General features: G+C 46.6%; 1 protein-coding gene across 2 annotated transcripts in view; it reads right to left on the bottom strand.

Moving 5' to 3' along the window:
• Positions 1–27,465, bottom strand: part of Gria1 (glutamate ionotropic receptor AMPA type subunit 1) — a 309,709-nt gene that overhangs the window by 20,708 nt on the left and 261,536 nt on the right. For both annotated transcript variants that reach the window (XM_050157644.1, XM_050157643.1), the window contains exons 12-13: positions 20,556–20,754; positions 13,877–14,124 (exon numbers count right to left, since the gene is read on the bottom strand). In XM_050157644.1, coding sequence (XP_050013601.1) covers positions 13,877–14,124; positions 20,556–20,754 — 447 coding nt within the window. The remainder of the gene's footprint in view (positions 1–13,876; positions 14,125–20,555; positions 20,755–27,465) is intronic.

The following is a 27,465-nucleotide window of genomic DNA, read 5'->3' as shown; positions in this document are numbered from 1 at the left end:
GGTAAGAAAAAAATTGAGTCAAATGAGAGTTATCTGAGTTGGAGCAAGTAAGCAAAGGCATCATCAGGTGTCTCTGGGTTTTCCTGAGGGAAGTGTTATGCCATACTGGGCAAACAGATAGTTCAAGATCTTTCCTTCTTTCTCCCCTGTTCCTCAAGCTTAAGGGGATGTAGGTCAAAAGACCCAGCTAGGAGGGGGAGGGAACTAGACAAAGCAGAGAGAGGCACAGAGGAGAATAAGAGTTGGTATTCCAGAGTCTCCTGTGGACATTGTGGGAAGAATTTATAGCCCGTGTTGATGGAGTCATGACCTCAAATCAGGTCAGACAAGGACTACCTAAGATTGATCTTTCTGGGAGATTCTCCAGCCTTGCATGGGGGACCCTCCTATTGTAACGCACCCTAGCTGATTGCTCTGCTGGCCCAGCACCTTCAGATACACCACAGGTTTTCCTGACCACAGCAGATCCTTCCTGCAGCTGGAGACCATTCTTCACAATATTAAAGAGCGTATTCTCTGCGCTGTGTATAGGTTTGGATTAACTAATGAATAGGAAAAATTAAATTCAGTATAACTTAATTTATACTTAATGCACTTAAGACTGCTACCTGGCAAACTTGGCTATCTGTAGTAGAGCAGAAAAGCAAGGGAAATGAGAGCAGAGAGCATGTGCAGGGACACTTGGATCGCTACATCGAACAGTTGTTTTATGGAGGGTTTGCTGTGGTCTGGGCATTGGACAAAGCATGTGACCTAGGTCACTCTGTAGTCACGGTCCTGCTTGGTTGCCAGGTTTTACTGCTATAACTCTACAAGCAATCCATGCCTCATCCAACACTCAGACTCGGCCCTGGATAGTCACTGTGCTCCACTGCCTTCTGCACGTGGGATGCTCTGCATCTTCTCCAGTGCCCAGAGAACTTGCTTTAATCCCTCTTGAAGCCTTTTCCCGACCACACTGGGACTCAGTTTTCTGTTTTTACCAGCCCCACCTGGTCTAGCTCCTGAGGACTTTGTGTTGGGATCTGTCCTCCGAGCGTTCTCCATGGGTGTGCTTGTGTATCATTCATTCAGACAGCATCCAGAGAACTGACTTTGGGGGCTAAGGACAACGGCCATCATTGATTTCCTTCAGAAAGGATTTGTGGGAGGGAAGACTAAACCTGGGCTACAACTGGTTAGCAAGTATCTTTTTATTCTAAAAACTACCAGTTTTTCTGGTGCTAAATTATGAGGGAAGAAATTATGTAAGTCTTTCTACAAGGGAAATCCTGCTTGGCAAGAAAGTTATTTTTTGGAAAAACAAAAATCTAGGATAGCCAAAACAATCCTGAACAATAAAGGAACTTTCGGAGGCATCACCATCCCTGACATCAAGCTCTATTGTAGAGCTACAGTAATGAAAAGAGCTTAGTATTGGCATAAAAACAGGCAGGCTGACCAATAGAATCGAATTTAAGACCCAGATATCAATCCATATCAATCCACACACCTATGAACACCTGATGTTTGACTAAGAAGCTAAAATTATACAATGGAAAAAAGAAAGCATCTTCAACAAATGGTGTTGACATAACTGGATATCAACATGTAGAAGAATGAAAATAGATCCATATCTATCCCCATGCACAAAACTCAAGTCCAAGTGGATCAAAGACCTCAGCATAAATCTGACCACACTGAACCTGATAGAAGAGAAAGTGGGAAGTACACTTGAACATATTGGAACAGGAGATCACTTCCTAAATATAATACGAGTAGCACAGACACTGAGAGCAACAATAAATAAATGGAATCTCCTGAAACTGAGAAGCTTTTGTAAGGCAAAGAACACAGTTAATAAGACAAAAAGGCAGACTACCAGATGGGAAAAGATCTTTTCCAAGCCCACATCAGAGGACTGATCTCCAAAATATATAAAGAACTCAAGAAATTAGACATCAAAATTACAAAAAAACTCAATTAAAAAATGGGGAACAGAACTAAACAGAGAATTCTCAACAGAAGAATCTCAAATGGCTGAAAGGTACTTAAGGAAATGTTCAACATCCTAGCCATCAAGGAAATGCCAATCAAAACAACTCTGAAGCAACATTTTACACCAGTCAGAATGACTAAGGTCAAAAACACCAGTGATAACTTATTCTGGAGAGGATGTGGAGTAAGGGAAACACTCCTCCATTGCTGGTAGGAACACAAACTTGTATAACCACTATGGAGATCAGCATGGCAGTTTCTCAGAAAATTGGGAACAATTTACCACAAGACCCAGCAATGCCACTCTTGGACATACACCCAAAGGAGTCTCAATCATACTACAAAAACATTTGTTCAACTATGTTCACAGGAGCATTATTTGTAATAGCCTTGGTCCTTCCATAAAGCAATGTGCCTTACCCTCTCTGAGGAGTGGATGGGGAGTGGAGTGGTGGGGGTATGGAGGGAATGGGAAGGGAAGGGAGTGGGAACTGGGATTGGTATGTAAAATAAAAAAGATAGTTTATTTTCTTAAAAAAGAAAAGAAATTTAAAAAGAAAGTCATCTTTTAAAGATTAAAAATTGTGTTTTTTTTGTGTGTGTTTAGATATGTGTACATCAGGTGTCTGCAGAAGCCAGAAGAGGGCATTGGATCTCCTGGAGTCATAGGCAGTTGTGAGCTGCCCAGTATGTTCCTGGAGACTAAACCCAGGTCCTTTGCAAGAGCAGCAAGTGCTCTTAACCATTGGACTATCTCTCCAGTTCCAAACTTCTTTACTTTTTTTTTAAATCTCATGTGAATGTGTGTGTGTGTGTTTATGTGTATGTGCACACTTGCATGTGAATGAAGGTGGCTGCAGAGGCACCAGATTCCTTAGAGGAAAGTTACTTTCTTAATAAAAGTCAAGTTACCAAAGGTAAGAGTTTTACGAAAAGGGTTTTGCTTCTTGCATGATCGGTACATACTCTACCACCCTCAGCTCTGAGACTACCTTTTTTTCTGGTAAACTCAAAACATATGGGACGGGCACACCTGTCATCCGAGCATTCAGGAGACCAAGGAAGAAGATTGTGGGTTGGAAGCCAGCCTGGGCAACACAGTGAGTTACAGACCAATCTGCGCTACCGTTTAAACCCCTGACGCACAAACAATAGTCACCAAGCACAACAAACAAGCAAATAAACTAAAGTCCTAAGAGCAAAAGGTTTTCGGAGACATTTGGAGTATTCTGGGCAACCTTTTTCTCTTACAACCTTTTTCTGCTATACCTACCACTCTCTACTTGAGCTGCTGCCCACAGGAAACCGAGGCTTAGTGACGGGAAGTGGCCTGCCCAAGAGACTCTTGCTGTAGTTAGCAGACCCAGCATCCACCGCTAGTCCTAACTCCAGCCCTGTCTCTTGCTGCTACTTTCCCAAGATGTCAGAGCTATAATATGGAAGAGTTTGCATACAGAGCTGATGTACCATGAAGCACACTTAATTTCCAAGTCCACGGGCCTTGAGTGGCAGAGTCGAGTTGTACAGCCAAGCCTTTCCCCATCTGCTGGTCTGCTTTTGTATTATAGCAGTTGCCAGCTCAGAAAAATCAAAAGACCCAGTGAGTTTGAGATAAAGTTGTCGGGGAGCTTGCTATTTCTGGTGAACGCTGGAAGAAAGCAGCATACAATTTGTGCAGCAGCAGGAGAAAGGCCGGCTCTGGCAGGCAAATCGCAGCCCGGTGCTGCTGTTCTCGCCCAGGTAAGGACCATCCAGTTCCTCTGCTGTTCATCTCAGTCCTTCCCACATCACCTCCTTCCCTCTTCTCTCTCTAATGGTTGCGTTTCTGAGCTGCTCAGCCAGGGCTGCAACAGCGGCGTTCTAACAAGAGTCGGTGCGAGTTTGTTTGCCTTTGAGATTCCACTGGTGTCCTGTGAGGTTCATTGGGAAGGTGGGGCTTTGGAGGTGGTGTGGGGGCTGGAACCTTCACTGTGTGTGTTTTCCCTGACCGCTTTAAGGATGGTGTCTTAAGAAGGACAAAGGTGGTGGCGTTTGGCAGGTGGGTACCTCCCTTAGCACAGCGGTGGGGGGTGTGAGAAACGAGGAAGGCTTTAGGATCAAGGTTTGACCTGAGCACGGTTGCACAGAGCCCTGTGAGAACCTATCTTAGGTTCAGACTGCTACAGGGAAACAGGGATAACTGAATCACAAGTCACACAGGGCTCTGCAGACACAGGAGCTGGGAGGTGCTTGTGGTACCATCAGTCTAACATGATCTACCTAATGGAGCAGACAAAACCAAAAGCATATGGAATTTTAGGAGGCATAAATTTTTTTGTGTGTGTAGGGAGGAGGTTCAGTTTAGACATCATAGGCAAGCAAGGTGACATCAGTACACACTGGATGGACTTCTGCCCATCTGGAGGTATAGCCGATGGCATGGTCCCCATCGCAAAGGGGCACTTGCACTCCACAGGTGCACAGTGCAGAATGGAGACAAGAGTATCCTATGGAATTCGGGGTAGAAGCAGGAATCTGTTTTTCTATTTTCACATTAATTACGTAGGTCTCAATGTGTGTGTGCGCGCGCGTGTGCACATGTGTTGGTATATATGCACTGAATGACCCCAGTCGTCTTTGTACTTGTTGATTTTTCGAGACAAGGTATCTTGTAGCTCAGGCCGGCCTTGAACTGGTTATACAGACAATACTGGCTGTGAATAGCTAATTCTCCTGCTTCCAGTACCTGAGACCCGAGATTATTGTAGTGTGCCCCAACACCTATCCGCAATCTTAATTGACTACTTTTCTTCCCACGCCTAGCTCTGAGGAGACATTCTTGTCTAATGCTTGAGGAGACATTCTGCAATTGAGGCTGCTCGAGTTGGGAATCCAGTTTAGGGGACCTTGGGCCAATTCTGTCACCCCCCTGTGCCTCAGTTTCTTGACCCGTTTGATGAAGATGGAGACAAGATTGCGTTCACAGACCCACCGTGCGAGTAAGATGACGTGGTCAGTATTTCTTACAATTGCTTGGATTGCTGTGCTTGATGAATACTGAGCTAACCATCAAGGCCACTAAGTGCTAAAGCAAGCCCCTGCTATGCTGTAGGCCTGGACTTTTGCACTGGATACTGCACAAGTATCCTAAGATGCTTTCTCTGTGTTCTTTGTGGTCCATCCTAGGAGTACCGACCCGAGAAAGCTTCTCTCCCTTGGAAAACCTCCATCTCTATTCAAATTTGCGTGCAGCTGCATATGCATGTACGCGCACGCACGCGCGCACGCGCACACACACACACACACAGACACACACTCACTCATACACTTCTCTCCCTTTCTCTTGCTCTCCCTTTTTATCCGCCCCCTTCCCTTTCTTCCTTCTTCCCTCTTAGGAGGATGCAGACAAGACAGCTTCTCTGCCCAGAGTGCTTTGTCTCTGATCAGACCTGACCTGGGTCACTGAGTTCATGAGGTTACCATGACAACACGTATCCCTGGCTACCCATCAGGAGGCAAAGACCAATTGAAAGGGATTGCCATTTCCCTGGGACATACTGTATTTATCCTCAGCAGCAGGGCCCCACACCAGCACCAAACTACAGGAAGAATGCCTGATACTTGAAGTGTGGGAGGGAGAAATGAATATTAGTGTTTTATTTTTTCAGCATGTTCCCTGTGGGGGAGGAGCACAGATTGTTCTTGGAGAGAGACATTTTATTTCAAATGCAGCCAATGTGTGCAGCAGAGAGGGAGGTGGGCTAAGCTCATGTGGATTTCTGACATGATGGGTTTTACAGAGAAGAAACAAACAAATTAGACTTCAAGTGACTTTCCGATAGGTCTAACGAGAACAGAGGATAGAAAATAGTCAGGAGTGTCTTCTGTGACAGGTCCTTTGTGGCATTTTATCACTTTTTGGAAGAAACTTCATGAAATTATTGTTACAGTTTTTTAAAAAAAACATTCTTTGTGTGTGCATGAGGTGTGTGTGTGTGTGTGTGTGTGTGTGTGTGTGTGTTGATGAAGGATGACTTTATGGAGTTGGATCTCTCTTTCCAGCTTTCTATAGGTTCTGGAAATTGAATTCAGATCGCCAGAATTGTGGGGTAAGGCTCTTTAACGCAGAGCTACCTTGCTGGCCCAATTCCAGTTTTCTAGGTAAGAAAACAGAGGCCGATAAAGCTATGGTGGCCCGGCAAGATCTGACTGCTGGCGAAGTCACAAGCCTGGATCGAGCTGTGTGCCTTCAATGCTGATGACTTCTGTGTCACTCTCTCTAGATTCCCTGACAGCCTTGCTGCTATGCACCATTGCTCCCCCTGTTTGGCCTCTGCTGCTGGCCCATCCTTTTCCCTAAACTTTCCTGGCCCTCATTTGCAGGGCAGAACTCCCGGAGAGTCATTTAGACTCTGTGTTTCTTGATCCTGTGTTATAAGCCTTCAGAACTAGATTGTTGGAGGAAACCTGAGAAGTGAGAGTGTAGAAGTGAAGCTTTTCTCAAAACCAGCTCTCCTGGGACTCTCAGTGGGCACTGGAATCTGGGGCTGAGCCTTTAGAGTAATAGATCAGATGCCACGCGGATCTCTTGATTATTGCTTTCCCAATTGTCTCCAGGGTCAGAGTGACTGGCTGGGAGAAGAAAACTTCCCACAGTCGTCTGTAGAACTAAGATCTGCATCAGGCAAAGAAAGAGAATTGGAGGAAGGACCACAGAGCTGCCCATGGTCCCCACCTGTTTGCAGCTGACACATTTTTGATGTGTGGCCTTCACTTTTCTCCTTTTTTCCCCAGATGTCAATAAGACAGTTCCTAGAAATTGTGTGAAGACAGAAAAACATATCCTATGGGAACTCCAGAGAGACTGAAATGTTGGTGGGCGATCCTGAGATTCTCATGTTTGAAAAAAATAAAAGCAGACAGGCACAGACCCTCTCAAAGCTAGGCCTTTCACAATCTTCCCAGCATTTCAGAGCAAAGCTGAGGTGATTCTGTTTGGGGAATCTAGCCCTTGGCAGCATCAGTTGGTACCTGTTCAATTCTTGGTCAACAACACCACTTCTTCTAAAGCCAGCTTTTCCCCAAACTACCCAGGTTTTAGAAAAACTATAATGAGCACAGAGGCAGCCCCCTGTCCCCATACCGTCATAATTATGAGCAAGTTCACTACCTCCTTTCAAGATGACCGGGACAGCTTCGCAAGTGACTTCTCTGTCCATGACCCTCTTCTCCTGCCTACTCACATCGCAAATAACCTCCAGGTAATGTTTAGAATCAAGCTCCACCCTTGCCTTTGGATTGCTCTTCTGATCTCTCCTGACATCCAGCCCAAACTGCAGAGGCAGCTGCCACCCTTCTCCATAGACAGTAGTAACTCATGGCTCCTACTTCCTGGCATGTCTTCCAGTGGACAGAAAGATGGCCCTAGCCATTCCTGACCACTCCATGCATCCTATCCTCTGCATCTGTTCACTCTCGCCCCCCACCCTTCCTTTTCATAGTCCTTCGGGGTTCTGTCCAATGTCACTCGTCTGTCTCTTAGACATGGCCTTCCCTCCCTTTCAGTGCCTTTGATCGGCTTATGTCATCAACAAAACAGTAAGTTTATTTCTGCTCATGATCTCCTCTGGATACGGCATCACTGAAGGGCTGGGATTGTTTCTCTCTCAACAGGATTCGTGCAGGACTATGCACAGTGCTGTGTGTGTGTGGGGGGGTGGGTGGGTGGGTGCCCAAAGTGAAGGTACGGGATGGAATAGCCAGGGAGTAGATCTCAGACCTTCCTGAATGTTTGTCGTTAGTGAGGGAAAAGCTGCATTGTGCTCCTGTGTCCCCTTGGCCCAAACATCTGGCATGGACAAGATGTGACAGAACACGGAGATGTCACAATCACAGAGACCACAGAATCCCCCACATAACCACAGTCAGTTAAAGACCAGACTTTGACCAATGTCTTGGTTAGGGCGTTACTCTTAGCAAATCCATTAAACTCCTGGCAGATGATGGTTTGTGAAGGAAAGCCATTAGCTAAGAATCCAGCAGAAGCCAATCTGGGGTACATTCTTGCTTGAGTTTGTAAATACAGGTCATGCATCTTGACCGAGGAGATTTGAACATATCGTCTCTAACTAGAGGGACTATGCATCTCAGGGAAAAGACTGCATTTCGGCCAGGCACGTACATTTAGTTGGCACCAAAAGGCCCATAGATTATAATTAGTGGATTTACTAATTGCCTCCCCCATGGAGACTGGCATTGGCCTGTCCATCTTTATTCACAACCTGAGGGCTTCAGAAACATAACTCAGCCCCTCACCCAAGCCCAGACATGCAGAGACAGCGAGCAAACAGCATCTGCTTCAAAGGAATGCCACCTGTCCAAATGGAAAGCCAAGCATTGAGCCACCTTGCTTCCTCAGGGTATTTGTTTTCAGAGTAGGGTGACAAGTGCTATGCTGTCACCGAGAGTCTTTTAGCACACGGTGGGACCATGATCTGGCTTCCGTTAGAGCAACATTTGGGTTTTAGGCCCGCCCTTCCTTCCTTCCTTCCTTCCTTCCTTCCTTCCTTCCTTCCTTCCTTCCTTCCTTCCTTCCCTCCTTCTTTCTTCTTCCTTCTCTTTCTTTTGCCCCATTATATGCACATGCCTGGGTGGCTGTTTTCACGTGAGCATACACATGTGGAGGTCAGAGGTCAACTTTGGGTGCCTTCCCGTATTGCTCACTACCTTGGTTCTTGAGGCAGTGTCTCTCACTGAACCTGGAACTTGCTGACTTGGCTAGACAGACTGGCTGGCAGTGAGCTCCAGGTATCCTCCTGCCTCTGCTTCTCTGGCCTTGGGATTATAGGCCCAGTCTATGCAGTGATTACATCGGTTCTGAGAACTGAACTTGGGTCTTCAGGTTTGTGTGACAAACACTCTACTGACTACACTCATATTCCCTAGACACCAGTTTTCTGAGCTTAGGAGGCAGAGGTTCAGAATCCATCTGGGAGCAACGGAGGGCAGACTGTAAGGAATGTTCTCTATTGTGTGGAGGTACGGCGTGATGCAGAACAATTGGAGGATTGCCAGGAAGGTGGCTCTGGGCCTGTGAGCACCTGCCTGAAGGGGCTGTTACTGCTCTGCCTTTGGTGGGATGGTGAGAATCTTGTAGCCATGTCCTGAGCACACAGCATCACATGTCAAGAGCATAAGCTTTTTATCACTTTCCAGTCTTGCGAGTGACTTACAGTTTCTGCAAAAGCGCGATGGTTCAGAGGACAAGAGATGCTCCACCACGCTCCCTGGTTTTCACATATCCTACAGAATGGCTTCCTGGGATCCAGTCATTGGATGTAAAGGAGCTGGAGCTGGCACATGCATCTCGATGGTTTGGTTTAAAGTGACTCATTTAGATTTAAACCATCTTGCTGAAGCAGCTCCTCCCATTTCAGGTGTGTGAGGAAGAGATATAGTGGAAACTGGCTGGAGTGTGTATGTGTATAGTCTTAGCTGCTAAAAAAAATGATCCTTTCCTTTTTGGCATGTGCGCCTGTGTGTATGTGAGTTTGGTAGCAGGACAGAAACATATGCAAGTGTGTGTGCATGTGTACGCATAGGTTTGAAGTAGATATCAGGAGTCCTTCTCAATAGCTCCCAGTTTATTTACGGGGGCAAGGTCTCTGGCTGGACTTGAGCCTAGTTAATCTTAGCTGGTCTAAGTAGTCAGTTTGTCCAGGAGATGTTGGGATTATAGGTGGCTGCCACACCGGCTTGGCTTTTATGTAGGTTTATGGGACCTGAGCTCCATTCCTCAGGCTTACACTCAAGCACTTAATTTGGTGAGCCAGCCCCCAACATCGATCTCAATACAGATGAGAAACAGAATCCCATAGACAGCATGGGGATTCCCCAGGCAGAAATGCTGGGCCCTCTTCTGGGCCAGCTTTACCCATGTGTTGGTTGCTCAGAGGTCACATGATCCATGGTTACTATGAAGTACTCCAAAGAAAGGAGGATGGAGAGAGGGCTGGGGAGATGCAACCCTGCAGCTGGAATGCCTGATGTGAAGTGGTCCCTGGGGCTCTGTAACTGAAGATGGAGGAACTTATGATTTTCTATTCTTGTTTACGTGGATGAATGTGTGCCCATGTGAATTTATGTGTGTGGCGGTGACCTGACACCTTCTGGCCTCTGGGAATCCCGCAACCAGGGCATCCGGGTTTCTCGTTCCCTTTCTCCCGTTCTCATTCGCAAGTCCTAAGTGCCTTGTCGTTTTTACAGAAATATAAACCAAAAAGGTAGGCTTTTCTTCACTGCAGATTCAGGCTCCTGGTGTTGACCCCAGGAAGAGTCTTTGAGTTTGGAAAATGCACCAAGACTTTTCAAAGCAAAAGGACCTGATATTGTTAAACCAGGGCCTGTTATTCTGCCACCAGACTGCCCAGTGGTTGCTCAGGACTCCAAACGCTTTATTTTTTCTCCTGAGTTGATGGTTGTCAGTTTGCTCATGAATACACACACACACACACACACACACACACACACACACACACTTCTCTGGCTTCATTCTAGCACCTGCCTTTGACAGAACTGTCAGTCATCCACCCTGGAGCCGCTTTTGAATAAGTCACAGCCCTGGACACTGAATCAGATGGCCTGTCCTCATGCCCACCTGCTGTCTCTTTTCTTGAACCTGCACCTCTGGAACGTGGGGCTAATGACAGCCCATAGGGATGAGACGAGATAATGTTCATACCACAGTCAGTGGCTGTTATTAGAGTAGGGAGGCTTTGCCGTGCAGAATACTCAAATTTTGGGTCCCTGTCACTGAAACTTGCAGTGCGTTTTTGGTTGTCTTGTTATTCAAGTGTCTTTGTCGGGGGAGGAGAGGTATCCGGATTCTGTTGATGGGGAGACCACAGCTTCTCTCTGGGCCCTGTTGTCAGACGCTGGTGGCCTTGACCCCAAAGCCTTCAGACAACCACTAACTTTCCCTGAAACTGTGACATCTGATTCTGTACGCTCCATCTTTCTAGGCTGATTGTTTGTACGTTCCTTAAATAAAAGTCATTTCCCCAACAAACACTACTGTCTGGATCTTGTTTAAAATCTGCCTAAACTTATACCAAAAGTCTTGTGAGTTCCTCAGGATGCTGGTGCCTGTTTGGTGAATACCAGGCTATGACATTTCTCTCCACTAAGGTTGTAGTCAGTGGTGTTTAAATCCATGATGACATTTTCATTGTTTCAACTCCTGGAGAATTACTTAAAATTGTTTAAAGCATTTTCACTAATATTTGAACAAGTCTTTCATGAAACCTTCTCCAGGCTCATGTTTCAAGCTCAGCCCTGTCTTCTTTTCATTGTCTTCCCCTTGGTTTATCCTGTGTCGTGATTTCTTGTTTCAGTGTTTTGAGCAGGCTGTTCTTCACCTGTACCTGCTCATTAAAATTTTATCTCTCTCTCTCTCTCTCTCTCTCTCTCTCTCTCTCTCTCTCTCTCTCTCTCTCTCTCTCTCTCTCTCTCTCTCTCTCTCTCTCTTTCTCTCTCTGTGGTGTGTGTGTGTGTGTGCATGTGTGTGCATTCATGTGAATACATACACCCACTGAGTCCATCAGATCCTTTGGAGCTGGAGTTACAGGTGGTTGTGAGCTGCCTACTACCTAGTATTGGTGCTAGCAACTGAACTCTTATCCTCTGTAAGAGCAGCAAGTGCTCTCAACTGCTGAGCCATCTCCCCATCTTCTTGCTTTGCCTCGTTGGTTCCTCTGAATGTAAAACCTTATTTTGAAGAAAGCAACCTTGGAGGCCTTCCCCCACCCAGGCTCTACCCATCCCCAGGACCTGGCTGGATCTTTCTACCTAGCTGTGTTGAAGGTCCTTTACTTGCCCTCTACCTCCTGTTGTTTTGATGGATTCAGCTGTTGATTTTCTTTAAAAATCTGTCTTCACAGAGATTTGATGTTTGAATCTGCGTTGATGTTTACCATAAATTCTAGAAAAAAATCTTTCAAGCTGTAGCCTATACTTAACGTCTATACTTGGAAATCATCACAGATCAGTTCTTCTTTCTCTGATGTTTCCTCTTTGCTCTGGTTCCCACTTTTCTGTACCTTCCTGAAGAATTTTCTCTGATTGCTCCTCCCCGTACAAGCATGCCAATTCTCTCTTCGATTTTACCTGCCTGCTATTTACCACACTCCCAGATTTTACACAGAAAGATATGTCATTTCTGTAAGCTGTAATGTGAACTTTATCAAGTGTGCCTGATCTTTAATGAGCATCTCTCTCTCTCTTTCAGAATGTCTCTGATTGATGTCTTGCTTGTATTGCTGACTCTGGACTATGTAGGATGGTGTGCAATTTGCAACTCCGTCCTGCTTAGGGTAGTCCCAGAATCATTAGCCTCTGCTTTTTCACTTTCGTTTGATTTCTTTTTTTTTTTTTTTCATTTTGGCCCTAGAGAGTTTCTAACTTGCATTTAAAGGGCTGGTTGTTACATCCTATCCAGCATTCCCACACATCTTACAGTGACAGTTTTGTTCTTCCTTGTTACTGGAAATAGATGTCCTCAAGGGCCCCTTTTGTAGGCCATCCCAGTACCTTTCATGATTATTAGTAAAGCATTAAGCAATTATAAGCTGTTGAACGCCTGCCTCCGCTCGCAATCATGTAGTTACATGGGAAGGGTGCCTTGTTCAGAACACTGGTGCCAGCTGCCGTGCCAGTGCCCGGGATAATGACGGAACTCAATGTCATTTCCGTGAATGAAGAAGGCAAGGCAGAGTGGCCACGGCTGTCATGTCAAGCAGTCCCTCTCTGTCCCTTTACAGCCCTTATTAGCCCATCTTAATCTTCTTAAGAGGGTATCCTTTCTCCATACATGTTTACTCCTTCTGTAGTTAATAATTTCTCACTGGTGATTTAAGGCTATGTTTCTGAGATAACACTTTATGTAGTTTTTCTAATCCCTGATTTTTTCTTTTTAAAGATTTGGATTGTCTGTGTAGCTCTGGCTGATCTGGAACTTGCTATGTCAAACAGAGTGGCCTTCAGCTTAGAGAGATTCTCCTGTCTCTGTCTCTTGAATGCTGGGATTAAAAGCATGCACCACTATGCCCGACTTTAGTTTATTCCATTTTGACCCTCAACCTTCTTGACCTCAGAAGGGCTGCAGTGCGCAGGTTAGGAAACCTAGGGGTTGGGTAATAAAATGTCTTCCCTTCCGCAGGATAGTAGCAAATTCTAGAATTAACTCTGCTTTAGCCCATTTGATTGCAGGTATGCAGGATTTGCCCCTAGCTATCTAAAACAGCGAAAGTTCTGTATGTGAACATAATCTCAGCGTTGCCCCTTTTGAACAACTTACTCTTGTATCAAGACTCCTAAATCAAGACAGACACCCGGGCTGTGTTAACTGGGACCTGTTCATCAGGAGGCACTTTGATCGGAACGTTTCTCAAGGCTCAGCTGGCTGGACTTTTCATTTGGACAGTGTGTTTCAACTTCTTTTGAGAGACACATTACAAACCATTTCCCGTCAGAGTCCGTATGACTGGAGAACCCTGCTCACGGCTGAGCTGGATGCAGGGTGTCTAGTAAGCTAGTAAGGGACAGAGTGTCACAGATGGCAAGATGGAAGCACAGGGGTTACCAACAGCTAACACTTAGGGAGTGGGGTGAAAAGCGAGGCACGGGGAAGGACACACAGGCAGCAACATCAGCGCAAGCTGAGGCACCCCCCCCCCCCAGGTCACTTTCCAACCTCAGGGCTGCCGATCACAGATGGCTCGAATCTTCCAGGCCCACAGGCATTTCAGAAGATCTCTTCTTGGAGGATTCTATTATGCGTGGGGGCCTGTGGTAATGCAGCGGCTCCCGTTCCTGAGACGGGGAGGGCAGAGGGAGCACGAAGGAAGCAGATCTGGGTACTTACCTCAGGGCGGACCCCTTGGGTGTTGCAATGCCGTAGCCCTTGGAATCCAAGTTACCTCCTACTTTCATGGTGTCGCAGGGCTTGCGCTGCTCAATGTACTCATTCATGGTGGACTCCAGGAGGTAGGCGTATTTGCCTTTGGATTTTCTCACTCTAATCATGCCCTCCTCTGTGGTCCGAACAAACACAGATGGCTCTGCTGACTTCATGTATGTCCACATCTTCTCAAACACAGCGATTTTAGACCTCTGGCAGGGGACAGGAACAAAGCCAGGGTTAAGCGATGGTGGTGCTTGATTTGGGGTCGGCGCGCACATCAGTGAGGAGCTGAGTGGAGTTTGATCACACATTCATGAGCCGGATCAGCTTAAGAAGAAACAAATTATGAGTGATTGCAAAATAAGAGCCTCTAATTAGTACCAGTAGGTTCCAAGGTACAAATATCTCGTAAATATAGAATGAACAGAGTATCTCAGAATCATTTAATTACCTCTGAGCAATTATATTCCTTCCAAATAGGGGAAAGATAAGCAACCAGGTCCCTGTCTAGCTTTGAAAGACATTGTGGAACCTGTCTATAGTTCAAAAGGGGGAGCATGTATACTGCTCCAAAGCAGAGGGTTGAATTCAGGATTTGACTTCACTGAATACAGCAGCAACAACAACAACAGCAGCAACAATAATAATAAACAAACAGTAGCAACAACAACAAAATCCTTTTTTGCCCATGCCAAGGTCTAGTAATTTCCTATATGACCTGCCATCTAGACATCAATTTTCTGATAAAGCACACAACGTGGGTGATGGTTGGAATGAGAATTGCCCCTCCAAGACTCTGATATTTGAGTACAAGGTCACAGTTGGCGGTGCTGTTTGGGAAGGTATAGGAGGTATGGTCTTGCTGGAGGAAGTATGTCACTGGGACTGGGCTTTGAGAACTTAAAGCCTTGTAATAACTCCCACTTCACTTTTTCTGCCTTGTGTGTGGGGTTGAGGATGGGAACTCTCAGCTTTCTGCTTCTGGCCACCACGTGAGCTTGCTAGTGTGCCTCCACACCTTGATGGACTCTTATCCCTCTAGAACTATAAGCCCGGAGAAACTCTTCCTTCCTTAAGTTGTACTGGTCATGGCGTTTCAGCACAGTGACAGAAACATAAGCAATGATGCCGGAGACCCAGTACTCTCATCTCCTTACATCTGAAAAGCCTCCTGCCTGGGACTGGGCACGAGCTCAGCTGGTGAAGTGCTTGCTTTGAAAGCATGAGTCTGACTTTAGATCCCTCATATCCATGTTAAGGAAGAGCCGCCTTCTGTGGCAGGGCATGCCTGGAATCCTAGTAGTGGGAAGGCAAAGGCAGGAGGTTTCCTGGGCTCGCTGGCCAGCTGGTCAGTCTTACTAGGTTAAATCAAGGTGCTGCAGGTTTGCTGAGAGACCCTATCTCAAAAATTAAGATGGAAAATGATTGAGGAAGACAATAGATGTTGAGTTTTGGCCTCCGTGAGCATGTGCACATATGTCTTCATGTATCTACATGTGCATGCACATGTTCACACGTGCGCGAGCACACATGCACACACGTGCGCACACACACACACACTCCAAATTTAAACTGCTTCTTCATCTCTGAAACCAGCTCTGACCTTTTTTTCTTGGGAGTTTTGGTCAGATTGTTTAATCCTCCTAATGCAGAACACTTATATCCTTCTCTTTCCAGAGAGCGGAGTCAGTCCTCTGTCCGCGGAGACCTTCAGCCCCAGAACAGCAGCCCTTAATCTCTAGGAGACCCTTGCATCCTGAACCAACACTGTAAAAATGCAGACACCTCGCAGGGCCCTGATCTATGAGGCTTAGCATTTGTCAGTGAGGCCTGGTTTCCCTGGAGGTCACAAGTTTCACGGTCACTCAGAGTATGGACTGTGTACTCTGTGGAGATTGCTAGTCACCAGTTTTTGGGAACTGGACTCCAGTCTGTAGAAGCTACTGAGGCAGGCAGGCATCCTCTCTGTGTCCTCCTCACCGTCTGAGGCTCTTGTCAGGACTCATAACTCAGCGCTGCAAAGCAGCCTCTCACCTCGCAACCTCTCAAGCCCTCAAGCTTTTATTTATATTTTTTTGGGGGAAGGCTTTTTCCAAGGATATTTTTGGGGTTGTTGGAATATGGCTTTTGAGTTTTCTTTTCCCTTTGTGTATGTGTTTGTATTTATCTGTCCCTGTCTTGTAGAGCCCAGAGGTCAACATCTGTGCCTTTCTCTATTGCTCTCCATCTTACCTTCTGAGATAGTCTCTCAGTAAACCTGGAACTCACCAGTTGGTTAGACTGGCTGCCTAGAAAGCGCCAGGATTGTTCCGTCTTGATCTCCCAGGCACTGGGGTTACAAATCTGTGTTGCCACAGGTTTTTTCCCCAGTGCTGGGATCTGATCTCAGACCTCCAAGCTTGTCCAGTGAGCACCTAGCTCACTGATCTCTATCTCCGGTCCCAAGACTTTGGAAACAGACAAATGCTAGCTGCCTACAAAGGGCTTAAAAAAAGAAAAGGGCAGTTGCTGAAAAAGTTATATAGCCTGTATATCAGTTACTAAATAGATCACATTTAATTAATACAGCATCATTATTATACATACAAAATTGTTTTTGTCTGTACAAAGTATTAGGTTTATTTTCTTGATGTCAAGAACATCAGATGTGAATGGCATTTCAACACACAACTGTCACTTTGGGTGACTGATCTATAAGATATTTAGGACCCAGAAAAATTCTAAGTTTTTAGTTTAAAATGTTGGGAAATAGTTACTTAGAATTTCAAGGAGCCACTTGACATGGATTTAGTTTGCGATGGTCCCTCGTTAGACAAACTATTTCATTTGTTCCATAGAGCGATTTGGAGAGAACACTGGACTGGGTGAGAGGAGCCTGGGTTCAGCTCTCAGTTTTATTTCGAAGACTTGGTTTGTTCTCTGGAACACTCTTCTTTGGGCCTCTATTTCCTCCTTTTACTTCATGATATTTTTCAAACATCTGGCTGACTTGAAATGTCTGACTCTGACCTGAAAACAACCGTGGCAATGTGTGAGAGAGGAGAGCAGAGGAAGGGGCAGCACCCACACCCAATCCTGGCATGTCCAGGGGGCTCCATACTCTCTTACAGGAGACAGTGAACCGCATACATTCAATCAGGGCCGGGTGATCTTCCAGACACAAGATCAACAGCACACACAGCGGGGCGATTGTAAGATGCAATTTGACCTGACAGGATGGGCACAGTAGGGAACAAGCTGTGAACAGGCAGAACTGAGAAACCCGGGGGCAGCGATATGCGGAAAAATGCCACATCCGCTCAGCCACACCCCTGAAGCCCAGGCTGTGCTCACAGGTGCTCAGAGACCACCAGGACAATCTAATCTCCAGGAACTCCAATGGGGTACGAATGGCAGAGACGCTTGGGAACGTGCCGGGCTATCTGTTCTTGAATGTGTCCTGCGTAGCTCCCATCGCCTTTTGCACATCTTAATTAAACCATCCATAGAGAATTCAGAGACTCTGGATGGGTTGCCATGGGGACTGGGAGCCATGGGTTGAGATGGGGGTGAGGAATTCCATGCTTTCCTTTCCCCTCTTTCTGGGTAGTGGGAGTGGAAGCTGATGTCTCCCTATCCACCAAAGTCTTGGTCAGTCCCAGACATGCCAGGGCTCACAGGACATCTCTGAGCAGTGCTCTTTTGCAGGTGTAGAAACTAGGACCAGAGATGTAGCAATGAGAACTCTGTCGTGGTGTCAGGCACAGAGAGAACTGTTGGAGGCACAGCTGTGCCTTTCCTCTCTCCCAGCCAGCTTCCTCCCTCATTTACCTTGCCAGCCACAGATGCTTAGGCAAGTACCATCACCTCTCTGAGACTCACTGTTTCTCTTTGAACAGTGGTGATAGCAGTTCCTATGGACAGTGTTGCCATGGAGACATGCTAGCCCAGCGCGTTGCATGAAGAAAGTGCTTAAGTGGTAAGACTGGGAGTATTTGTGTCTTTTTTCCCCCCAGGGTTACCTTAGTGTTGGGATGCTCAGTGCATGGCTTGCTTGGCATCTTCTTGACAACAGTCAGGGAACACTTTGACAAAGTGCTCTTCCCTTGGAGACCCCTGCTTCACCACCTGGTCTATCTGGCCTCGACACAAAGGTCTCCTCATGTCCCCCGGTCTTCACATATTCTCACGGCTCTGGTACTATCCAACAGCTCTATTCTCACAGTGCTACTTTCTCCCAGCGGATCATCTTGTTTACAAAGGAAGCAGCTTTTGCTGTGAGATAATTGGAGGAGGATCCAGGGACAAAGCAATCCCTTTTGTAAGCACCGAGGGTTCTGGGCTCAAGGAAATCAAGTTGTCTGCATGAACTGGCAGCCATCTCAGAGAGCATGTGCCACTTTACCTCATGAATAAATGCAGGCCCTTACATACGAAAAAGCTGACTCCTTAGCCCATCAATCAGTCCTTGTTCTTTTCCCTTCCGCATTCTTCCTCCTCCAAACTTGGAAGACTTTCTGGAGCCCGAGCATGGGAACTGGATCCACCAACAGATCAGAATTCCCCGTTCAAATTAATGGACCAGATTCGTCCCAGTTGGATAATTAATACATACAGCCTTCTTCCCAGGGCAGGAAAGCTTCCAACCTGGAGTGTTGCTTAGCAGCTCACATAGGGAACTGGTTCTCTACCTCCCAATAACTCTTTCTCTTCTCATACCCTTTTGTCTGTCATTCTTTGCAATCATGAGACCACGAGCTCAGAAGCCATTGGCTAGGGATGACTCTGGAAGCCATTGTGAAAGAGAAGTCCTGGCAAGAAGCAGTGTCTGCAATGTTGGGAGACGGACTAGAACTCGCGCAATGTGGAGACGTTGAAATGCTGCAGGTCTGGAGCCTAACTACAGTTTATCTTGGTCTAGCTTTAGCCATTCTTTGTCCCCCATTTGTGTCAGACCTAGCATCCCATCACTAAGGAACAAAGCTGGACTGGCCTTCTAACAGATGCATTCTCTTTGGAATGTATTAACAAAACACCAGATTTCCATAAACTATAGGACTAAGAGTGACCTTACATATCATGCGAGGCCTATAGTAGAGGCTTCTCTGCTTTGCTCCCACTGCCTACTTAGCGTTTCCACTAATGTATTTGAAAAGTGCCTAGACTAAAGAATTTTATGTTCTGTTACTACAAAAACTTCCACATTGGAACATGGGATTTCAAGTGACCTAAGTCTAGGTTTCCAGCCCATGGCAACTCATATTTGGTTCCAGAATAAACTGTCTCTTATTCCCTTTGAGGTAAGAGATGTGTTTTTGTGTTGACACCCTCAAGTTTCTGACCCCAATCTTCATGCATGAAGTCCATTAAGGCTCCTTTGATATCAGAAAACCCACAGCAGGAAGGAAAGCTACAAGTCTCGGGTGCAAGTCTTATGCACACATTTCCTAAGTCATTCCTCACTAAACTACAGACCCGGGAGAACAGGGATGGGATAGTGTTTCCTGTGCTTTGATGGGGGTCTAAATCAACCCTGGAGCTTTGAAATTTCTATAGATACAGAATTCTACTTCTCAGGGGTCTTAAGACAGCCAAGGAATGTTCCAAGAATTAGGTTTTGTCTAGGGGTTGATCAGGCCATGGCTACCAACTGTGGTGTTTTCCTTACAGCTATTGTGAGGAAAAAGGCAAGCACCCCCAGAACCTGCCTGGTGTCTGGTTCTAGGAGAATACCAGGCACCTTAATTCTTACTTCTCCAAAAGAGCTTATAGGCACAGACTACCAGATTCTAAGACACCAGGAATGTGCAGTCGGCACATTCCTTACCTGAAAGACAGGTACACCTTACCCTAATGGATCCCTCTCCACTTCCTCCCAGATTCTCTTTAGCTCCTCCCCAACTTCTCCTTAGCTCCTCCCCACCTCCCCATTTCCTCCCCAATGTCCCACTTCCTCTAAGTCATATATATTAACAAGACTTCTTCCTCCCTCCCTTGAAACTCAAGACCCCCTCCCTTGCCACCTGGGAATTGGAGGTACCCTGACTACAAGGAGTGTGGACTATTCATTGCCCATCTGGCATAAGACCTCCATTTCTGAGACCTCTAAGAAGAGACCAAAATTCTGCCTCAGAGACACGCACTCTTCTCAGATCCCCTACCATGCTGTCTATCCATGGCAATAACAATTCTTCGAATGAATCTCTCACCCAAAAGGGCAGACCACCTCAGTGATCCTCTTGAGCCCCAAACCCAAGAATTTTCATGAGTTTCTGGGATTTGCATGAAGGTAGGCAATTACTTTGCTGCTGGTAATTGTCTGTCTGTCTACTCTATATCATCTATCTATCTATCTATCTATCTATCTATCTATCTATCATCTCTCATCCATCCATCCACCCATCCACCTACTTACTATCTCTCTCTCTCCATCCACCCATTCATCTATCTATCTATCTATCTATCTATCTATCTATCTATCTATCTATCATCTATCCATCCTCTATTTATTTTGTGTTGATTGGGAAACAACACAGATCCTCCCATGCCCTTCTGCTACAGAGTTGCATGCCCCTAGCCCCTACCCTCTTTACTGAGAAGGAAAGCAGAATGGAGTGAGTCCCTTCAGAGAAGGCTCCTCGGGATCAGGGAATGCCCTCACCCTGAAGAACTCCTTAGTGGAGCCTGCTTCCAATGTCCCATAAGCAATTTCCGTCTGCTTTGCCAGGTCCTCTGCACTCTCGATGGGAGACACCATCCTCTCCACAGTCAGGAAGGCGGCCAGGTTGGCTGTGTAGGAAGAGATGATGATCAAAGTGAAGAACCACCAGACACCGCCAACGATGCGTCCAGACAGGGACCTGCAGGCCAAAGGGGACAGGGGTCAGAGGCATGGACATCAGTTACAGAAGGCTCTGGAGAGGAGCAGGGAGCCAGCAGAGTTCTGTCAGCAGAGCTGTCAAACCCGATTGCACTCTCTGCTCTGTAAGGGAGAAGAGAGAATTCAAATGTTAGAGTAATGCCGTGCCTCCTTACTTGTCATACAATAAAACTTTGTGAGCTTTCTGTCCTTTGGGTGATAGTGTACAGAGGCATATAGGAGATGAAGCTTCATTTGATGTTCCCACAGTCCCTTTCTTATGCCCCAAAAGCCACAGGGACCTTCGGGACCTCCCAGTCCAGGGCTTCCCAATGACCCCACAGTGTGGTGTGGATACTCCTTGGGGTGACTTTGGAACTCTCCCAGGAGGAACGAAGACACTGTCAAGTAGATGCTTGTCCCCTACCAGGCCATTCCAGGAATCTCATACTGGGGAAGGCAAAGTCTGGGACCCCTAGGGCCAGTGAGAGGAGGAGGAACTTGTCTTCCAGGGAAAGATTTTCCACAGATCTGACAAGTGAGAGAGATTGGAGCTGGCACTATGATGAATGGAGCCATGCCCGCTGCTTGGCTAGCGGACCTCTAAGCCTCTGTTTAAACCTAAACACCACATTGAGATTCTAAGGAAGGACTTTCAGGGAATCACCATGCCTTCTCGTCCCTACTCACAATGTAAGCACACTGAAGGCATCTCCTCTCTCTGTTTTTCACTTTTACTTGTTCGTCTAATTAGCATATTGAGGTTGGGAGGCGGAGCCTGGCTCCATGGGACTACTAGAGTCCGGATTCTGACTCCAACCACTTTGAGTGATTCTTAGGGAGTGTGATGGTTAATATCGATTGTCAGCTTGGCAGGATTCAGGCAGACAGGCGTTTCTAGACTGAGGGAGTTTCTAGACTGGGTGAGTTAAAGTGGGAAGACGCATCCTGAATGTGGGTGACACCGTTCCATGGGCTGGGGTCCTAGATGTAAGGAATTGGAAACAGCAAACTGAGTACAGCTTTCATCTCTTTCCTGACTGTGAATGAGACACGAGCAGCTGCCTCACATTCCTGCCCCTGTGCCTTTCCTTCCCGGATAAATTGCTGTGCGAGCCCAACCAAGCCTTCCTTAAGCTGCCGTGGCCACAAGAAGAGCAAATAATGTAAATAACGAAGGCATGGCATAGAAGACCCCAGTCAGGAGAGTGGATTCCAGGCAAAGCACACGGAGCACTGTGTGTACAACATTGGACAAGCCCGTAGGTCTCTTTATCTTCATCTTCAGACCACGCTGTGAGGATGTGGCTTATCTGCAGGACATTCCCCAGAAGTGAAAAGGCAAGCAGAAGCATGGCAGGTAGTCTAGTGCCTGGCTTACAAAGAGCACTTCCCGGATGGAGGTACAAACACTTCTGGGTAGAGCCCTACCCAGGGTAGAGGTGTGTGTGTGTGGGTGGAGCCTATGTCAGAAAGCCTATTCTGAGTCTGAGTAGGGAATGAAAGTTACCAGCAGCCATCGGCTTTTGAGTCAGCAGTTTCGCTAACCATCATCTGTGAGAAGGAGATGGATCTAGACCACCTCCTTTCTTTAAAAGCATGTCCTATCATCCCTATGAGGAAGGGGACAGAAGGAACACTTTCTGGGGCCCTTCATTCAGCCACGCTTAAAAGGTCATGGGGTGTGACCTATTTCCTCCGGTCTTTGATTTCAAACAGCTATTTTTGCAAAGGTCTGGGGATGAGAGCTCTGAGGTTCTGGCTCTGGATTGCAGGAGGGAAACAATGTCCATTTTGCCTCATTTCTGATCTGAGCTCTGTCTACAAAGAGATGCCCAGAATGAGGTGATGGGCTCTGGCCAAACTCAACAGTTTCACTGATGAAGCAGCTGCATCCGAGATGTGTGTTCCATGGGCCAGTCACAGCACATCATTAGCTACCAGCTACTCCTTTGGCAGAACTGGGGTGGCTAATTTTAACCTTCCCAGCTGCTGGCCACTGCTGTGGCTCTCTAGCTGAGTGGCCCAGGGCTAAGGGCTGGGGGTGGGATAATGGCTCCAACGACAGCCACGCCTCTGCAAGGGTCTATTACCTCAAAGCTCTGACTCACAGAACAATGTGTCTTCCCTTTGGGTAGATCACACAAGTGTTCATAGCCTCAGTTTGCAAAGTAATGGATGAATATTAATAGATCCACTCATTCATTCATCTATCCTGTAGTTTGTTAGTTGTATTAGCTTGCCTTTCTGCTGTGATAAACACCATGACTCAGAGCAACCTGGGGAGGAAGTGTATGCCACCACACTTGGCTTCCTCTATGAAGCCTGGAGGTCAAGGTGAGGCAGGAATGCTTGTGTGGCAAGCACTTTACCAACTGAGCTTCCTCTCGAGCTTCAGATAGAGCCCAGCCCCATGAGGACTATTTAAAGCTGTAAACATGTTCATAATACTTGCCTTTCTAACCAGTCGTGGTTAGAAGGAAAAATCTAAACATTTTACCGGGGCTCGAGAGACCCCCTCCTGATTAACCCAGATCTCATAGCTTCCAGTGGGCACCTTCCTCCACCATGCTGTGGCCCAGTCTCACTGGCCTTTGTAGTTTTGAGACCAGTCTTTCCCACCGTGGTGATTTGTATGAGATTGGACCCCACAGGCTCACGTATTTTAATGCTTCATTCCCAGTTAGTATAAGAGTTTGGGAAGAATGAGGAGGTCTGGCCTTGATGGAGTAGGTGTCTCACTTGGAGTGAGCATCGAGGTTTCCAAAGCCCCCACCATTCCCACTTAGTGCTCTCATCCCCCAACTCTCTCTTCTTCTCTCTGACTCTCTCAGCTTCGTGCTTGTGGATCAAGAAGGTGTAGGCTCTCGGTTACTGTTCCAGTGCCGCTGTGTTCCCTTCTGTAATGGCCGTGAACTCTTACCATCTGGAGCCCTAACCCCCAAATTAAATGTTTTCTTTATAAGCTGTCTTGCACATGGTGTCTATTCATAGCCATGGAATGGTAACTAAGACCCTCCTCTGACACACACACCTTGAGGACATTTGCAGGTGCCCGTCTACTAGGGACTCCTCGAAATCGCCCCAAACCTGCCTCTGTAGACCCTTCCCTTGAGGCCTCTGTTCTAACACCTCCTGCTTTCCACAGCCCTGTGACGTCATACTGTTTCAGCCTCCCCCTTCTTTGGCACTGTTCTTTTGGTGCAGTGCTTCTTAAAGCTGAAGTGACATGTCTAGAGTCACACAGACAGGCTGGCCGACTCTCTGTCTCCATAGTTGTGTCTACAGGTCATATCAGTGTCACTTCTAGCTCTGTCCCCAGCATGCAACTTAGTGCCTGGCCGAGAGCCTGTAATGGGTAGGTGAATGATAACACATCTCCTCAGCAGTGACAACACAGTGCAGCATGATGGGAAATATCTAAGAGGTTTCCTCTCCAGAGAAGAGAACTGATTTAATAGAAGGGGCAGACACACACACACTCATACACACACACACACACACACACATACTCATACATACACAGACAGACAGACACACTCATACACACACACATACTCGTACATACATACACAGACAGACACACACTCATACATACACAGAGGCAGACACAGATACACACACGCGCACACACAACACACACACACAGAGAGAGAGAGAGAGAGAGAGAGAGAGAGAGAGAGAGAGAGAGAGACCCCCTTGGAATGTGCTAGGGTGAAGGGGACAGGTGTCACTCATCAAGTGCTAAGAAACTTGCGGTGGGGAAGATCATGTCCTTCTAGGAAACATCTGGCAAGGCATCAGGGACAAGGTGTCACCTGACTGGGCCAGGGAGGCAGGCTGGCTGTCTTAGGTTTCTATTGCTGTGATAAAATAACATGAGCAAAAGCAGTGTAGAGAGGAAAGGGTTTATTTTGTTTTGCACTTCCGGATCATAGTCCAGCACCCAGGGAAGTCGGGGCAGGAACCCAGGGCAGGAGCTGATGCCGAGGCTGTGAAGGAGGAGTGCTGCTTACAGGCTTGCTCCTCAGGGCTTGCTTCGCCCTGCTTTGGTAAATAAACCAGACTGGCCAGCTCTGAGTGGCCCCTCCCACAGTGAGCTGGGCCCTCTCACATCAATCATCCATTAAGAAGATGCACCACAGGCTTGCCCACAGGCCAGTCTGGTGTTTGCTCAGTTGAGGTTCCCTCTTCCAAAATGACTCTAGCTTGTCTCGAGTTGACATTTAAAACTAGCCAGCACACTGGCTGTGAACGGGCTGCCACAGAGCAGCCTGTCCTGGAGTGGGAACAACCAGCGAAGGCAGGAAGGGAGTGTGAACAAGGGGTCATTCCAGTTCCCACACAACACAGGAAGCTCCCCCAGCACCACGGTCTATGCAGGCCCCGCCTGAGCTGCATAGGACATTAGTTCCCATCTCTCCAATCTTCATCGTGGTGGGGCAGTAGGAACAGGGCATTGGCTCCACTGGGAAACCGAGGTTGAGAAAGATGAAATACTTTAGATTACAAAGACAGCCATAGAACTTGCACGGGAACCCAGGATCTGACTTCAGGGGTGTGACTTCACCTGTATAGAAGTTGGATTCTGCTTAAAGCCACCCCCCCATACTCTCAGGGCTGACTGCGGGCCCTGACTATCCATCACCCCGCAGTTCCTAGAAGGGAGTGTTTGGCATCACACTGCGGTTAAAATGAGACTTCTTCCATGCATAATTTTGGCTTTGCATACATAGAAGGATATCTTTTATAGCTGCTGCTGGACAGCCCATAATAACAAAGCATATGGTTTTCTTTGCATATAGAATGGTCCACCCCAAGCTCCCGCTACCGCTGGTCCATCCATCCGCTGGTGGTCAGAGTCCAGGTGGGCTCTGAGGGCCTCGGACCCTCTCTCAGCAGGCCAGGTGTGAGCCTGTTTCTCATCTATGACCCAAATATCCGGCACTGGAAGTCTTTAGGGTTGGGGATGTATTTAAATACAGCATGCTGTTTAAGAATAACTCACGAACAAACAGGAGGTAAATGAACAAGGCACGCTTCTGCTTTAATTAACGTGTGGTTATCTTCAGCCCAGACTGCATATTAGCAGTAGCTATTTCACTTAAAACAATAGATTGAAAACATCCCATTTGTCAGGTACCAGTTTACCACCGCCTGTTCCCTGCACGCTCAGCCCCTCCGGCTCACTTCTCCCCTGCTGAGCGGTAGAACAGCCACCCTGGGCAGGGCCAGTCTTCCTTTCTTAGCTCTCCAGGAACCCTCTTCATGTCTTCAAAGGGACACTCAGCCTGTCTGAGATAGTTAAGTGGGAGTTTGGAAGCTGTGTGGACCACCCGCTGTCCCGCCCTGTGGGAAATTATGGGCAGGCCACCTCACATCTCTGAAGCTTGGTTTAACTGCCAAAGGAATGGGGGCCATACTGGGAGCCCCTAAAGGGGCTGTAAGGATGAGCTGCAGGCACAAGTCAGGGTACTCCGGCCCAAACTGACACCAAAAAGTGGTGTCTTTGCTCGTACCTTACATGAAAGAGGGCATGGAAACAAATTTAACAACGGATGTTCAATGAACAATGCAAGTCATTTGTTGATTAATTTTTGTCTTTTTTTGAGACAGGCTCTCAGGTAGCCCAGGCTGGCCTCATAGTTACTTTGCAGACCAGACTAGCCTTGAACTCTCCAGCTTCTTGCTGGGATCTCTCCTATACTTTTTGTACAGAATACAAAGCTGATTATAAAAAAGAGTATAGTATTGTATGGTCTCATCTGAAAAACTTACTTTTCAAGGATCTGTAGTGAATGCCTGTCGTCTCATCTGATTAGAAGACCGAGAAACAAGTTCACAAGTTCTAGGCTATAGTGTGCGATGCTGATTTGTGTCTGCACTGAGCTTGATACCAATACTGTGGCCTCCTAGAAGATAGAGACCGCCAGGTTGCCTAAGGAGGGAGGGGTGAAGCTGGCTCAGATAAAAAACAGAATAGGTCATAACTCTCATGCTGATCAGAAGTGGGACCAAGCCCGTGGATAATCTTTGCAGTCTAACCTGGGCAACACAGTGTTATCTGTCTCTTTAAAAAACAAAAGTAAAGTAACAACCTAAGTCAGGGGGCTCTCTGAATATATACACCAAGGCTAGGAGTTTCATACATGTGCCTGGGTCAGAAGCATCATTTAAAAATGATTGATTTTTCGTGACCTCAAAAAATTCTACAACTCATAAACACTTTCAGTAATGTGGCAGGATACAAGATTAACTCGAAAAAATCAGTAGCCCTTCTTTACACAGATGATAAATGGGCTGAGAAAGAAATCAGAGAAACATCACCCGTCACAATAGCCACAAATAACATAAAATATCTTGGAGTAACTTTAATCGAACAGGAAGACCTGTATGACAAGAACTTTAAATCTTTGAAGAAAGAAATTGAAAAAGACACCAGAAAATGGAAAGATCTCCCATGCTCTTGGGTAGATAGTATTAACATAGTAAAAATGGCAATCTTACCCAAAGCAATCTACAGTTTCAACACAATGCCCATCAAAATCTCAGCAAAATTCTTCACAGATCTCAAAAGAACAATACTCAAGTTCATATGAAGAAGTGAAAAACCCAGGATAGCCAAAACAATGCTGTACAATAAAGGAATTTCTGGAGGCATCACAATCCCTGACTTCAAACTCTACTACAGAGCTACAGTACTGAAAACAGC

This window comes from Alexandromys fortis, unplaced genomic scaffold (assembly GCF_014885135.2).
Source record: "Alexandromys fortis isolate MF-2015 unplaced genomic scaffold, M_Fortis_MF-2015_v1.1 scaffold_103, whole genome shotgun sequence".
In the NCBI taxonomy this organism is placed as follows: domain Eukaryota; kingdom Metazoa; phylum Chordata; class Mammalia; order Rodentia; family Cricetidae; genus Alexandromys; species Alexandromys fortis.
This window is presented reverse-complemented; position numbering and strand designations above follow the sequence as displayed.